This window comes from Rattus rattus, chromosome 4 (genome assembly GCF_011064425.1).
Source record: "Rattus rattus isolate New Zealand chromosome 4, Rrattus_CSIRO_v1, whole genome shotgun sequence".
In the NCBI taxonomy this organism is placed as follows: Eukaryota; Metazoa; Chordata; class Mammalia; order Rodentia; family Muridae; genus Rattus; species Rattus rattus.
In genome coordinates, this window is record NC_046157.1 from 30468265 (window position 1) to 30483549 (window position 15285).

General features: G+C 41.7%; 1 protein-coding gene across 1 annotated transcript in view; it reads right to left on the bottom strand.

Moving 5' to 3' along the window:
- Positions 1 to 1003: 1003 nt before the first annotated feature.
- Phldb2 (pleckstrin homology like domain family B member 2) overlaps positions 1004 to 15285 on the bottom strand; it is a 97011-nt gene continuing 82729 nt past the window's right edge. The window contains exons 14-19 of the mRNA XM_032900256.1: positions 15044 to 15248; positions 9897 to 9987; positions 8155 to 8301; positions 5454 to 5673; positions 3247 to 3332; positions 1004 to 2724 (exon numbers count right to left, since the gene is read on the bottom strand). Of these exons, the coding sequence (XP_032756147.1) occupies positions 2584 to 2724; positions 3247 to 3332; positions 5454 to 5673; positions 8155 to 8301; positions 9897 to 9987; positions 15044 to 15248 (890 nt within the window). The 3' untranslated portion in view covers positions 1004 to 2583. The remainder of the gene's footprint in view (positions 2725 to 3246; positions 3333 to 5453; positions 5674 to 8154; positions 8302 to 9896; positions 9988 to 15043; positions 15249 to 15285) is intronic.

Here is a 15285-nt window from a genome sequence, read left to right on the forward strand (position 1 = left end):
CCTCTCCTGTCACTGTCACTCAAGTCATTGCTATGAGCCATGGCCACTGGCAGAACTGGAGTTTTCACAGTCCCACAGAGAGAGACAGTCTCTTTCAAGATGCACTATAGCAAATGGGACATAATTTTGCCTGTTCTCCGCCAGGGTGGAGGTAGACTCCAGAGGACTGAATCACAAAGGTGATGACGTCCAATGAATGCTACCTCACTCTTTGTATTTTGACAGTCGACACCTGTACTTGTGGCTCTTTGGTAATTGCAAATATTGTTAGCCTCCATCCCTTTCTTGCTCTATTTTTTGAAGGTCTCCCGTACTTTATATGGAGCAGCATTTTAAAAATCATGTGACTTAACACAATGAAGAAAATATTGTACAGACACACAGAAAGGGGGAAACCCATGGATTCCTTCCTCAATTCACACTTACCAGCAAAGCAAACCAGGAACCTAGGAGGCTTGGCAGCACTGTCAAAATACTTTCCGCGACAGTAATGGGCTTGAAGTAGAACAGTTTATTTCCTGTAAGGGCATTTTGGGGCACTGCTTGTTCCCTGCATCAGCATACAAAAATGAAAGAAGTTTTTTGTTTGTTTGTCTGTTTTGTGTTTTGATGATAACTTTTTTTTTGACATCCAGAAGAAAGAGGTGCCCACCAAATGAGGCCTCGGAGTTTTATTTTGCATTATAGCATCTTCTCTTCCAGGCAGGAAGACCTTAGTGATAACTAATTTATACAAAATATAAGAGTAATGTGTAAGGATTTTCAGTATTCACCTCATTTTGTCAGTAATGTGCCCAGGGATGATCAATTACTTTAGTTTATGAATTTCCAATCACAATGTCAGCACAAATAAATCTTTATGGAGATTCTACCATTAACTGTAGGGATTAATGCACTCTGTTATGTTACAGAGAGATAACTACAGAGAGAGAGAGAGAGAGAGAGAGAGAGAGAGAGAGAGAGAGAGAGAGAGAGAAAGAGAGAGAGAGATATTCAAATGTGAATCAGGTCAACAGTTTAATCCAAACTCCATACATTTAACACACATACATATCTAAAAGATTTATGACATGCAAAATGATTAGAACACCCTTACAATTCTATGAAGAAAGTACAATACAGACAAATTGTATCTTTACATCAAGCAACCAAATCTTAACAATTGCCTTTTAATGTTTTAGATCACTAGCATTGAAGGAGAACGTCTGCAGAAATCACAGATGAAAAAAAAAAAATACCTGCTACAGTACTGATCTTTCCCCCTCATTATTCAAGTAAAACCTCACATCATCCAGTTACAAAATCTTATTATTGGTAACATGTATACAGGTATAAAAGTACACTGTAAGTCTTTTTAATTGTACCCAGTTAGGCCTGAAAGTTTCATGGACATGTTTCTAAACATTGTTTTCTATTTCTATCCATTTGGCATGTTTTAGAAAATAATTTGTTCATACTTACAAACATAGAACATACACACACACACTCTGACACACTCACACACACTCACATACTCACACACACAAATGGCACTTGAAAAATGATTATAAAAGAGACTTGCCCGAAGTCATTTCATTCAACAAAAATTAGCTCTGGAAACAAAGGCTATTTGTAGAGACACATGGGAAAAGACATAGCACAGAGAATGTTAATTTGAATTTTGGTTGTCTTTTCTGTGTCTTTTGTGTTTTGTGTGTCCTTCTGTGTGTTGAGTGCTCAGGTTTTCAGTGAAACAGGGATGGATGCATAGTTACGCCATGTGAAGGTGCAGATAACATGTTTGCTTCATAAGCAAGCAGAATCCAACAGTCTGGAGGGAACTGGCTACTGGTCGCTTTCATTCCCAGCACCAGGAATGGACAAATCAACAGAACAAGATCCCTCCCTCCCACTAAACGTTCTCCTTAATTCAAATTGCCTGATGTTGCAGGAGTCTGTTGTCTGAGATGGCCTTTTCTTAAAACAGGAGGGTTTTTTTTGTTTTTATTCTTTTAAGAAAGTGGTTTATTATATAGGCACAGTAGCTTGGGGGCGGGGGTGGACACTACAGCGTTAGCATTAAAATCCCATTTTAAAGATTATTTAGAGAGCAACACTGACATGAAACAGTTGTCAAGCTAAGTCTTTGGTTTGGGTGCAGTATTTAAAAACTAAGGCAAAATGTCTAACACCTGTTGCCTTCTAAGTCATTATTTGCCTGTTTTTTATAAAATCCTACTTCCTACAAAGAAGGCAGGTGATCACCAAGGACAGAGAGCTGGGTGCTAAAATAATCTTCTATTTCTAAGTACATATTTACAGACATTGTGTAAACTGTTCGGTTGATTTAACCAACATCAGCTGATGAAAACGAGCGTGCATCTAAGTGATGCTTTTATCAGAATAGTGTTTTGGTTTGCTTTTTGCCGTAGGAGCTCCAGGCCGTGCTTCCTTGTATGAAAGGCTCCCCAGTTTAAAAAGAGTTCTGAGTGCACACAGCTAAGGGGGTGGGTCTGTTAGGCTTTTCCATCTGAGACTGGATATGGCTTCATTCTTGTAAGAGCTACTGCAGTCTTCCCTGACGTGGACCACAGCCAAAGTTCTCTACAACAGGAAGTGGGTATATCCTTCTGCTCCCGTCACTATAACATCCATCCAGATCCGCATGGCCTCCGGTGAAGGGGCCACCATATAATAGATTCTGTCATGCGTCTTGACACTAAAGGTGAGTAATGGATTAGGACTCTGGAATGCAAAACAAGAAGAGGATGTCAAAACAAATAAAAAGAAATAAAAAATAATAAATAATAAGTAGTTCCCATCCAAAATGCTTGTAGAGTGGCTTTTCAGCTTCTCCGAAATAGCTATAACCAGAACTTTTCTTATTTCATCATGACTTTACCATGAAAAACATCGTTTTTCTAAAAACATCATTTACTTAATACATTTTCAAATTTAACTTGCAGCACTGCTCTAAACACATTTGTCCATCTTGGGAGAACACAAGCTCTAAGTCACAACCCCTAAATCACTTTTTCCCTAACTTAATAACATATTTGAATTACAAAATTTAACCAGGCATGGTTGAACATGCTCATAACTCCAACTCCCCAGGAGGCAGGAACATTGTAAGTTCAAAGCCACTCCAGACAACATGGTGAGACCTTTGCTCAAAAACAGAACATGAAAGGTGATTAAATAGTTGCCTGGAGTGCAAAGGGCTGTAGGTGCCAAAAAGTCTCAGAAACTTGGGAAATTGATACTCACCTTATTGGCATTCTTGAGGTGATCATAATAAACTTCTTCAATGGCTTGAAAGTATATCACCCCTTTTAATTTAGCCTCATGCTTGTCTGCAAAGATAGTTGAGTGTTAAGAACTTTAGTACCACTGATGAACAGGCAAAAACCAGAAGCTCATGATTTGTGAGCCTTACTAAAATATTTACTTAGCATTTAAATGACCTCAGATGACGTAGGGTTAGTGCCCAGATGACCAAGGGTTAGTAACCCAGGTGAGTCCACCAGGCTCCAATGGATACACCAAACCTATGGTCACACAGAGGGCTCTGGTTAAACTCTGTGAGTATAAAAATGTGTCATAAGACAAAGCGACATGATTGTGGGTGGGAAAGAGCTTGGTCGAGGACAAAGGGGCTAACAGGGGTTGGGAGGAGATAAGAAAGGGTGGGTGCAGGAGTGATCAGAATATCTCTTATACATATATGAAACTGCCAAAGAATATATTTAATTATTCATTTTTAATGAATTAATTAATTTTGAGACAGGGCCTTGCTACACAGCTATGGTGGTTCTGAAAGTCACTATGTAGACCAGGCTAGCCTCAAGCACACAGTCATGTAGACAGCTGTGAACAGAGTCAAACTGGCAGCATCTACCCAAGGCCATTCCACTGCTCAGTCACTTCTGATGTGAATGCAAAAAAAAGCTAGAAGACTCTCCCTCTTATCCGTTTTGGTATTAGGGTCTTGAATATGCTAAAACTTTGTATTTAAAATAAAATTGAAAATCAGCCACTAGAAGTTTCAGTTTAGCAACAGCCTTTGTAGGGCTTAGAGGGAGGGAGGTTTTGGAAAGCTGGTAGGGCCCCTGACCCATACGCCTGACTGATGGACAGTGAAATCAGGCTCACAGATGAGAGAAACGTGGAGTGATGGAGATGATCTCTCTTCCAAGTCCTTTGATCTTTTCTGTTGGAACGTTCTGAATGAGGCTGTCTGTAAAGACTAGCAAGCTACACAAATGTGTTTATGTGTTGGATGATATATGTTTATGTCCATGGATGAGAGACTGGATTTCTTATGAAGCAGGTATCTTTCCTATTTCACTGAGGACCTTTATGAGAGACTCTGGATAAGAAAGCAGACCCTGGGGCTGGAGAGGTGGCTCAATGGTTAAAAGTACTGGCTGTTCTTCCAGAGGACTTTGGTTTAATTCGCAGAACCCATACTGGTGTGACACCACCCTTCCTTAGCAGCAGAAGAGACTTGGACTACACTAATGCTTCTAACAGGCACCTTCCACATTTGATGCACATGTAAAGAAGGTGCTAACTCATTTCTTTATTTTGCTGTCTGGGGACAGAGTCTCTCACGACATAGCATAGCCCAGGCTGGCCTCAGACTCACTGTTCTGCTTGTCACTCTTTTTGAGTGATGACATTGCAGTTGTGTACCCCTGTGCCTCACCCAAGAGGCATTTAAGTAAGTGTTCCGGTTACACTGTGTATTCATAAGATTCAGTGGAATGCGTTTCCCACGGTTAAGCATTTAAGAATCCCACAGTGCGTTCCATACTTAATGAATGCTTGCCTATTCCCTAGTTTGCTGATGAGCTATGCTTTCTTCTCTTGAGAGATTAAGACTGCCTCACAAACCACGGCTCAACAACTATCAACTAGGGCTATGTGGTTATGTGTAATTTAAATACGACATATGGCCAAAAAACTCCCCCATATTAATGGCTTTGTAGTTTAAAGGGCAATAATTTAATGTAAAACTGTATTCCATTTAATACATATTTGAAATTTAGTTTATTTCAGAAATAGAATGGACTAGTTCACACAAAAAAGTCACATGATTGCTACTGTAAAAAGTGAAGTTCATATCATATTTGAGTATAAAAATGTGAATATAAAATAAAGTATGCCTTCGAACTTATCACCACCATCACTTATTTTATATATCAGTCATTTTCTTTATTTCTCTCTTTCTGTTTCTTTTCTTTCTGAGATAGGATCTCACCATGTCGTCTAGGTTAGTCCCATACTGGCAGGTTCAAATGATCCTCCTGCCTCAGCCTCCCAAATTTTCTAGGTTCAGATAATGAATTTCAATTTCCTTTTATTTTTAACACATTTGAATATAACACTTCAATTTGCTTGGTTTTTTGTTGTTGTTGTTGTTTTGGGTTTTTTGTTTTTGTTGTTGCTTTGTTTTTTTTTTTATCATTTACCTGCATAATAAGAAAATGTTCGCTTATTCCGGTCAAAAACAAACCAGCGTTTCTTCCACGTTTTAATTTTTCCACCCATTTTGATGAGGTATCCTCGGCAGGTCTTCTCTGTGATTGACACATGAAAACAGGTGTCGATATTGTGGCCTGCAGTCTCCACGTGACTCCGCAAGTCGAAGTCTTCTTTCCGGACAGGCAGATAGCGAGTCAGGGGACGAGCCTGGAAAAGTGCAAAACACACTTCGTCTATAGTGTATAGATAACTTTTCTTTTATTCACCCCCCCCGCCCCATTGCATTATGTTAGATGTAAGAAGGAAGTGTAGCGCTGAAGGTTTAAAATGGCGCTCATCCTCTGGAGACTAAAGAACTGATAGCTCTTAAGTAGGGTGCTGCTACATGAGAGAAGGTGGAGCTAAAGGTAGGCCTGTTGATTCTACTCCCTCAGAAGGGCAGATGTGGGAATGAAAAGCCCTCCCAAATGTAACGTTAAAGAAGTCAGCCAGTAAAGTGTGCAGGGATGAGGCACGCTGCCACCCTGCTGCTCCTTGCAGACCAGGATTCTGCCCAGGAAACCGTCCTCTTCTCTCATCACAACAACAGTTCTCCTAAGGTAATCCGGATACAGACTGATTAGACAGACACTGTTTTGTAGGTACAAGCCCCAGAAGATCCCCCAGAGTTAAAAATGTCAGTTTATCTATTTAAGGCAGAGATGCATGCTTTGAAAAGGGAAGTTAAAATAAAGTGAGCTGTAGAATCGATGCTGGACCTAAAGTGAGGAACTGTATAGGAACAGAGTCCAAGGGATGTGTGCACATGGCCTGTTTTACTAATGATGAAGACCAAGGTTAACAGTGGGAAGCACAGACCACCGTGGATGCTGCTTCCAAATTCTCTGTCTCTCTGTCTGTCTCTCTGTCTCTCTGCCTCTCTGTCTGTCCCTGACTCTCTGTCTCTGCCTCTCTGTCTGTCTCTGTCTGCCTGTCTCTGTCTGTCTGTCTCTGTCTGCCTCTTTGTTTGTCTCTGTTTCTCTGTCTCTCTCTGTCTCTCTCTGTTTCTTTGTCTCTCTCCCTCCCTCTCCCTCTCCCCCTCCCTCTCCCTCTCTCTCTCCCTCTCCTCCTCTCTCTCTCTCTCTCTCTCTCTCTCTCTCTCTCTCTCTCTCTCTCTCTCTCTCTAGCTCTGTTAAATAATTCCAGGCTTTTGCCCCCGGGAAATGATCTAATTATATTGTATAAAGCTTATAATCAAGATTAAAATAGAATTCTGCCCTTTGGTTTGGCTTCAGATATTAAACATGCTTGGGTGACCTTCACCACCAGTCAGAGTCTAGCAGAGGTCAGAGCATAATTCAGTAAAAGGATCCATTTCCGTTTCCAGTTTTCCTCCAGATTTTATCTTCACTGCAAGGCGGCTGCCACAGGCTTACGAATGCCCCACCACTCATACAGCTTTAAAGACAGTGGCTAGTCGCTGTGGGCCAATGGCCAGCAGCTGGAGATGGTGGGGGAAATGATACTCTGCCTTAAGGTCACCAACTTCCGCAAAACTGGTGTGAGCCCCTTCATTCTCAGAAAGCAAGCATAATATAAATGGCTATAATGGAAAGGGTCGGGATTCAAATCTAGGACGAGCAAGAAAGGACGTTACACCAGATAAATGGTTTTCCTCCATTTAGTTGAGTGTGGTTCTCAAAGGACTGTGTAGGAAATAGACTGGTGTAGGAAAGCTGACATAAATGGTTAGAAAAAGGGGGGGAAATTCTATCACTATACTAAGAAACTGGGCTGATTTAATTTAAATTTATCCCATTTTGGAAAGTTCCCTTTTAGAGATTTCCTCCTTTTTCCCCTCATCAAAGTTTTTAGTTTGTGTTGTGTGTGTGTGTGTGTGTGTGTGTAAATAGACATGTATATATTATATAATATAGATAATTTGAAATATACATCCATATTGATGTATGTATATTGTAATATACATACATAATGATGTGTATATATGTATACATATATAGTAATGTATAGTGTATATATACTGCAAACTATCTATACATATATGCGTGTATATATTCTAAACTATTTATCATCTCTCATATATAGTTTTTAAAATCATTTTAATTAGACATTTTTACCTTTAGTTGTGTGTGTGTGTGTGTGTGTGTGTGTGTGTGTGTGTGTGTGTGTGTGTGTGTAAATGTACAGTTGAGTGCAGCTCCAGAAGAGTCCAGAAAAAGGCACTGGCCACATGGAGCTGGAGTTATAGGCATGGGTGGTTGTGAGTGTCCAGATCCGAATGCTGGCTGAGAACAGCATTCCAGTACTCTGGAAGTGCAGCGCAGCAAGTACTCTTAACTGCTAGGCCATCTGCCTGGTCCCCCGTGTGTGCTTCTGGTAACCACTGCCATGACCCTTTTCAAAGCTAGACAAAACATATTCTCCCTTAGATGTCCACAGAATGGATAGAAGTCTCCCTCTCTTTCCAGCATTTAAGTAGAGCGTATGAATCACATGTGAGTGAGATTTGCCAGGGTAGTTCCACAGTAGTTTCCTAGAAGTTCTAAAATGAACACAGCCTGCACACTAACCCACATCTTTCTCTTAACCATTCTGCCAAACACTAGGTATTCAGACAGAATTAAAGTCTTCTACAAAATGACCACCAGGGGGCAACCGACACTTACGCATCCACATGCATCCACCAACCTGTGCCCTTTGTTTCTCTCTTATTTTGACTTCTTTTTCTATTAACTTCTGCCTCTGGCTGGTTTCTTCTTGTAGTCGCTTTTCCAGGATTTCCCGGCGTCGTTTTTCTTCTTCCAGAGCTCGCTTCTTGGCTTCCATTTCCCGTTCCTAATTATCATTATACGGAAAATAATTATTTTAAATTGTGGCAATTATACTTGAAGGGACCGTGAAACAAATACCCAAATTCTCATTAGACAATTTTCATCTTGTATCCTGGTTTCTAACAATGTATAATGTGTCCTAACACAAAACGTGATCGCCTCACCTCTGCTTAGCTCCCAAAGTCATCTTTTGCTATTAGTTAATTAGCCAACAATTAAATATTAATCTTCAGTGAAAATTTGGCTTGTGACTAATTCAGGCATTTTGTTCTTCCTTTTTCGAATGTCATGCAGCACTAGCTATGAAGCTTAGGCTGTTCTCTAGGGGACTCTCCGGGGTGAAGGCCACCGGTCACTCCAACTCCTGTTATTACTGCGTAGCTTCCTGGCTGAAGGCCCGAGAGGAAGTTTTGTGGGAAGCTGGAAAAGGAAAGGAGGTGCCCTCAAGGCAGGATGTAAAGGCGTTTTTTTGGGGGTGGGGGTTGGGGAGTCCGAAGGAAGTTCTGATTCTGTCCTGAAATAGAGTCACAATAGCTTGTGGGTTTTAGATATCACAATAGCGTGGTCAACGGGAGTTGGGAAGGACAGAAGAATGCATAAAGAAATGTCATTCTAAACTCAAGACGGATGATCAAAATGTGAATGCTTCACTCCTTCTTTAAAAGGGGAACAAGAATACCCTTGGCAGGGAAGAGAGAGGCAAAGATTAAAACAGAGACTGAAGGGACACCCATTCAGAGCCTGCCCCACATGTGGCCCATATATATACAGCCACCCAATTAGATAAGATGGATGAAGCAAAGAAGTGCAGAAGTGTAGATCGCTCCTGAGAGACACAGCCAGAATACAGCAAATACAGAGGCGAATGTCAGCAGCAAACCACTGAACTGAGAATAGGACCCCCGTTGAAGGAATCAGAGAAAGAACTGGAAGAACTTGAAGGGGCTCGAGACCCCATATGTACAACAATGCCAAGCAACCAGAGCTTCCAGGGACTAAGCCACTACCTAAAGACTATACATGGACTGACCCTGGACTCTGACCTCATAGGTAGCAATGAATATCCTAGTAAGAGCACCAGTGGAAGGGGAAGCCCTGGGTCCTGCTAAGACTGAACCCCCAGTGAACTAGACAGTTGGGGGGAGGGCGGCAATAGGGGGAGGGTGGGGAGGGGAACACCCATAAGGAAGGGGAGGGGGGAGGGGGATGTTTGCCCGGAAACCGGGAAAGGGAATAACACTCGAAATGTATATAAGAAATATTCAAGTTAATAAAAAAAAAAAAAAAGAAATGTCATTCTTTCCTATTCCTTCAAAAAAAAATCCAATTGGTCATCACATGGGGAGGGAACTCAGCGGAGAGCATCCACTCCAGTCTGTGTGAACCACAGACACGCACAGGGAGTTACAGGACACAGAGTGCAGTAGAGGGCGTGGACATCAGCGCTTTAGCACCTTTCCTTTGGGGACAGGAAAGGGGACTGAGCAGCTCCCAAGGTCACAGCAGTCAGCACGGCCCCTGAAAGAAGGCTGCTGGCAAGGGAGGGCCCCTCGCCCCCACTGTCCATCACAGACTCCCGGCAGGAGCTGACCATCTTACCCTGGACTCTAGCAGCCGCGTCTTCTCCGCGTGCGCCTGTTTCAAGAGTCTTTCCATTTCTTCTATCCTGGCAATGTTAGATGTGCTGGCACTGAAGCAAACAAAAAGCCTTTTAAGAATGTTTGCTGAGGAAGGGAGTCAGGGAGGATGAGTGGAACCAAAATACATTGTGTGAAATTCTCAAAGAACTAATAAAAATATATTTAAAAAAAAACATACTGTTCACCTGATAAGACTCACACACCAAAGTTACAAGTCACAATTAAATCACACACACACACACACACACACACACACACACACACACACACACACACAGAGAGAGAGAGAGAGAGAGAGAGAGAGAGAGAGAGAGAGAGAGAGAGAGAGAGAAAGAGAGAGAGAGAGAGAGAGAGTCACAGTCAAAGCATATACAATTTGAAGGATATCCCTCATGAGTCATTATGTCTATTGGGGACCAATCAGCTCATCTCTGAAACTCATAGCTGACTCAATATTTATCTCAGTGTAGAAGTCAAAAAGGGGCACGTGAGACAAGGGCAGTGTAAAACGGTTAGAAACATATAAGGCGAAGAAAGGTAAGTCTTACAACTTGGGTGTCCACAACACGGCCGTTAATCTAACACTGACAGCCACGTGAGCCTTTGCCTCTTCGGATGTAAACGATGTCAACGTCTGAAGCCCCTGCCTTCAGCTGGGCAATCTGTACCTTTACAGGTGGGGGCATTTTACTTTTTAAATGACACGAATGGCAAAGTGACTTGCATAGGTGCAGTGAGCAAGCGGTGGTCAGCTTTGTTCAAAGCCCTCGCCTGCCTTCTTGGTGCTAAAACTGTATAAAAGAACTCAAGAGCATTAATAAAAACTTCATCTTGGAAAAGTCATCCCCAACTAGTGAAGGGAAGCCAAAACCAAAACCAAAAGCAACGTGGGTGGGTGCTCCGAGAACACTCAGGGTCTGGGCCAGAGGTCATATATCCTGATGTTTCAGTCTCTAGAGCCCTGCTGTGTCCTGTCCCGTGTGCTTCCTTCCTCAAGCACCTTTCTTGATTCTCGGTCGACTTGAGAATGAACAGGCTGTTCTGTCCGTGTCCTCCCAGCACAGAGTCCAGCCCAGGAGGCACAATCATAGAACACGTACAAAAGGGAGTATTTGGAGTCCTTTGGGTTATTAGAGTAAATCATGCAAAGAATGGCTAACTAATATATGTACATGGACACCTGTGTATGTGTGTGTGTTTGTTCATGTGGAGTAGACCTATGTGTGCGCGCACATGTATGTAGAAGCTCTTGGCTTTGGGTGTTCTTGTTCAGAAGACCTCTACTTTGATCCCCAGGGATCTGTCTTTGTCTCTCCTGTACCTGGACTGAAAGCCTGTCACCATGTCTGGCTATGTATGTATGTATGTATGTATGTATGTATGTATGTATGTATGTAAACTGGTTCTAGGGATTGAATTCAGACTCTAAAGGCCTGTGCCACCATGTCTGGCATCCATCTATCTATCTATCTATCTATCTATCTATCTATCTATCTATCTATCTATCTACTTATTATTTATTTAAACTGGCTCCAGGAATCGAACTCAGATCCTAATGCTAGTGTGGCAAGTGTATTATAGACTGAGTTATCTCCCCAGCCATGTATAAACACTTTTGAGACAAACTCTCACTACATTGCCAAGCTGGCCTCGAACTCACCATCCTCCTACCTGCACCTTTAAAGGCTGGGATTTACAGGTGTGAGATACCACACTTTTAGCCTCCTCAACTGTTCTTGGCAGAATCAAACTTAAGATGGCTCACATCAAAGACTAAGCGTGCTTCTGCAGAGATGAAGGGCTACAGTAACAATACACATGGCTCCCCTTCTAAAGACTGCCATCCCACTGAGCAGGTGTGAGAGAGGGGACTACCTAAGGGATCTGAGGATCTTACAAGCCTAACAACTGGTTGCAGTGCGTGTTGGGGCCAAGTGTTAGTCTGGTGCTCTCTTGAAAAAACAGAATACAAGATTCTCTCTCTCTCTCTCTCTCTCTCTCTCTCTCTCTCTCTCTCTCTCTGTCTCTCTCTCTCTCTCTCTGTCTCTCTCTCTGTCTCTCTCTCTCTGTCTCTCTGTCTCTCTCTCTCTCTCTCTCTCTCTCTCTCTCTCTTCTATTCTTCCCATTAGCTACTGGGCAACATATGAAAGCATAAGTTGTATTCTTTTCATAGTAAGAATTCAGGTAAAAAAACCTTCCATTTTATGCATAAAGTCTTTATCGCTTTTATTGACAGTACTCAACTTCATAGACAGAAAGGGAACAAACTTCACCAACACAACTGAGAAAGCTGAGGACATTATATGGCTGGGGGCCACACAGGAGCATGCAGCTAGATGCATATTCCACACTGCTGTCCACACTATATGGTTTATGTCCCAACTAAATTGCAGGTCTTAAAAACCCCTGAATTAAAGTAATAGGACTTTTAGGCTATAGATGAATGGTATAGCACTTGTCTGGGCTACACGAAGCTGTGGGCTATGGGTTCTTTTCCTAGTTTGTCTGTCTGTCTGTCTGTCTATCTATCTATCTATCTATCTATCTCTATCTATATTTCTATATCTATATCTATATATGTGTGGTGTGTGCATGTGTATATATGTGTGTATATATGTATATATTATATATGTGCATATATGTATATATGTGTGTATATGTATATGTATATATATATCATACACTTATTCACTCACTCACACACATACATGCATGCACTTGCCTAAGGTACATGAAGAACACACACACACACACACACACACACACACACACACACACACACACACACATCAGGCATGCACAGACACCTACACACAGAAGAAACAAACTCAACATCGTCCACCCGACTTGTCACATTTGATGTAATTTATATTTCTTTAGATTTTTGTTTGTTTACTTGTCCTCCGTTCTCATCTTTATCGAGCATGTGTCTGACAAGTGGACATATTTATGGTGTATGATGTGACACTGAGATACATACATGTACTGTAAAATGTACCAAACCCAAGCTCACTCACATGTCCATCACTGCTTATAACTTCCGGGTGTGTGTGTGTCTGGTGAGACACATCTGTCCCTTAGATCTCTGTGGGACAATAGTACTGTGGAGTTGTCATTCCAGGTAAGTCACTGTGCACATCCACAATTATTGTCCATAGCTGTTTGACCCAGGACTGACCCAACAGTGCTGGCCGTCACAGTAACGATTGCTCATCATCAGATATCACTAAGCGTTTATTCCCAATGTCAAAAAATTGAACAAAAAAGTACAACATCTCAACAAAAAGAGTGTGAGGTGAAAAGTGACAAATTAGGAACTATACTTTCATGCCACTAACTACCTTTAAAAGTGCATTTTTATGGACTAGAGGGAAGGCTCGGTAGTTATTGCATCATTTGATTCAATTTCCAGCAACTCCGAGACACCTGTCTGTAACTGTAAGTTCCTGTGTGTGCATCTGTCAGTGAATCTAAGCTATCTGATGCCCTCTGGGCCTCCACAGGTGCCAGGCACCCACACAGTGCAGACACGCATGCAGGCAAAAAACTCATATTCATAACACAAAACAAACAAATCTAAAGAGAAAACTGTTTTGAGAAGCATATTAATACTAAGGTAAGCCGTATGCCTTCTTATGCTCTAAACACCATGCTGAAGTCCAGGCACCCAGGAAAGAGAATGTTTGGAACGAGTGCTATGGAGAAGTGCCTTCCCTAGCTTTGTCTTGAAACTAGTGCAGAGAACAGGTGAAGACTAAAACAATTTTTTGTTGTTGTTGTTTTGCTGTGATGAAGTCTTTTTAAACCACGCATTAAAATATCCCCAAATTACAAGTCTGTTAAATAAGTAATTCCATCCTGAAATTCTAGTGACACAAACTTTGGCTTTGTGGTTTATTATGTCACCAAAAGCCATCTGTAGAGCGATAGAATTACTCAGTTGTGGGCACATTTGCCTTCGTTTTTTTGTTGAAACATCATTTTCGGGGGTTCCAGAAAGTGACTGGAGCTGGCATTGCCTTCGCTATTTTCAGCATCGTTCTTTACACTGTCACTAAACAGAAGGGTCACAAAACAGTCTTGGTTGCACACAGAAATGAAAGGGGTTCAGAAGTAGTTGGGATAAAAGATTAATTGAGTAACTGTGATCAAAATACATTATATACACATGTGTAAAAACATAGACACACACATCTTTAAAAATACACACATACACAGTCAAGGAATACATTTACCAACATTTGGCCCATAATTTAGAAAAGGGCATGTCGTAAGTCTTAGAAAACAAGGGCAAAATCTACAAAACTCTCATTCCACTTAAATCCTAGAACTACCTCATGTGAGAATATTCTGGAAGCAACTTAGAATGGCTCCTGTTTTCACTCTTGCCTTCTTACTGGACTCCAAAACCCTGACTCTGTGCTCAATCTGTGAGAAAAGGCTAAGCACTGACTTCACCCGTATGCTGGGGGTCCTCATCCTGGAAAGCTGAGAGAAGAGGGACAGATGTGGCTGGGCCCCAGACATGCTGGATCTGGGTTTCACTTTACCCAGCAGATGGCCAGGCACATGTGGTCAAGGCTTCAGCAAAGGGTAACTACTACCAGCACTAATTTATAATGTAGATGTGTTTACTCCTGGAACACAGTGGTGCTTTTGCTTCTCTCAGAAGAGAAAGACAAGTGCAAGAGGCTAAGTCCTTGTACAAATCTTAATATACAGAATAATTAACACTTTCTCTCTACCAAAGTAAAAGGGCCAGAAGAGCTTTTGAAATCCTGACTGTGTTTTTGAAGATCGTTGTCTTATTAATTTAAAATGTGGGAATGGGATTAGGGGTTTATCGATGGAGGTAACTTGACTTTTGAAGCACAGTGTAAATCAAAAAACAAACATAAAGAACTTGAAGTGAGGAAGTCGATCATATTATGCATGGCCAGCAAGAAACATATGATGGAAGGGTATGGCTTCCCAGGGTCCCCATGATTCCCAGCCCTCTTCTGCATTATAGATTTGATATTGGAAATGTGGGGTTACAATATACATCCTGTCTCAAACTGATGAGTTTACATTTGAATCCAGAAGGCAGTTTTTAGCACGTCTTACCTAGATATATTGTCTGGTGAACAGGCAGAGATGCTGGTCTCCATGCTATCAGAGCTGTCTAGGCTCAACGTGTCATAGGCCTGGTCCTTGTAGCTGCGGTCTGAGTAATGGAAACTATTCAAGTAGACGTTCGACTCTGACGCTGTGCGGCTGTAGAATTCAGGTTTCTGTCTTTGTCCTTCGCTCATCTGTTGGTGATTATAACCTAAGGAGAAAACCATAAATATGTAAATATATCTTGC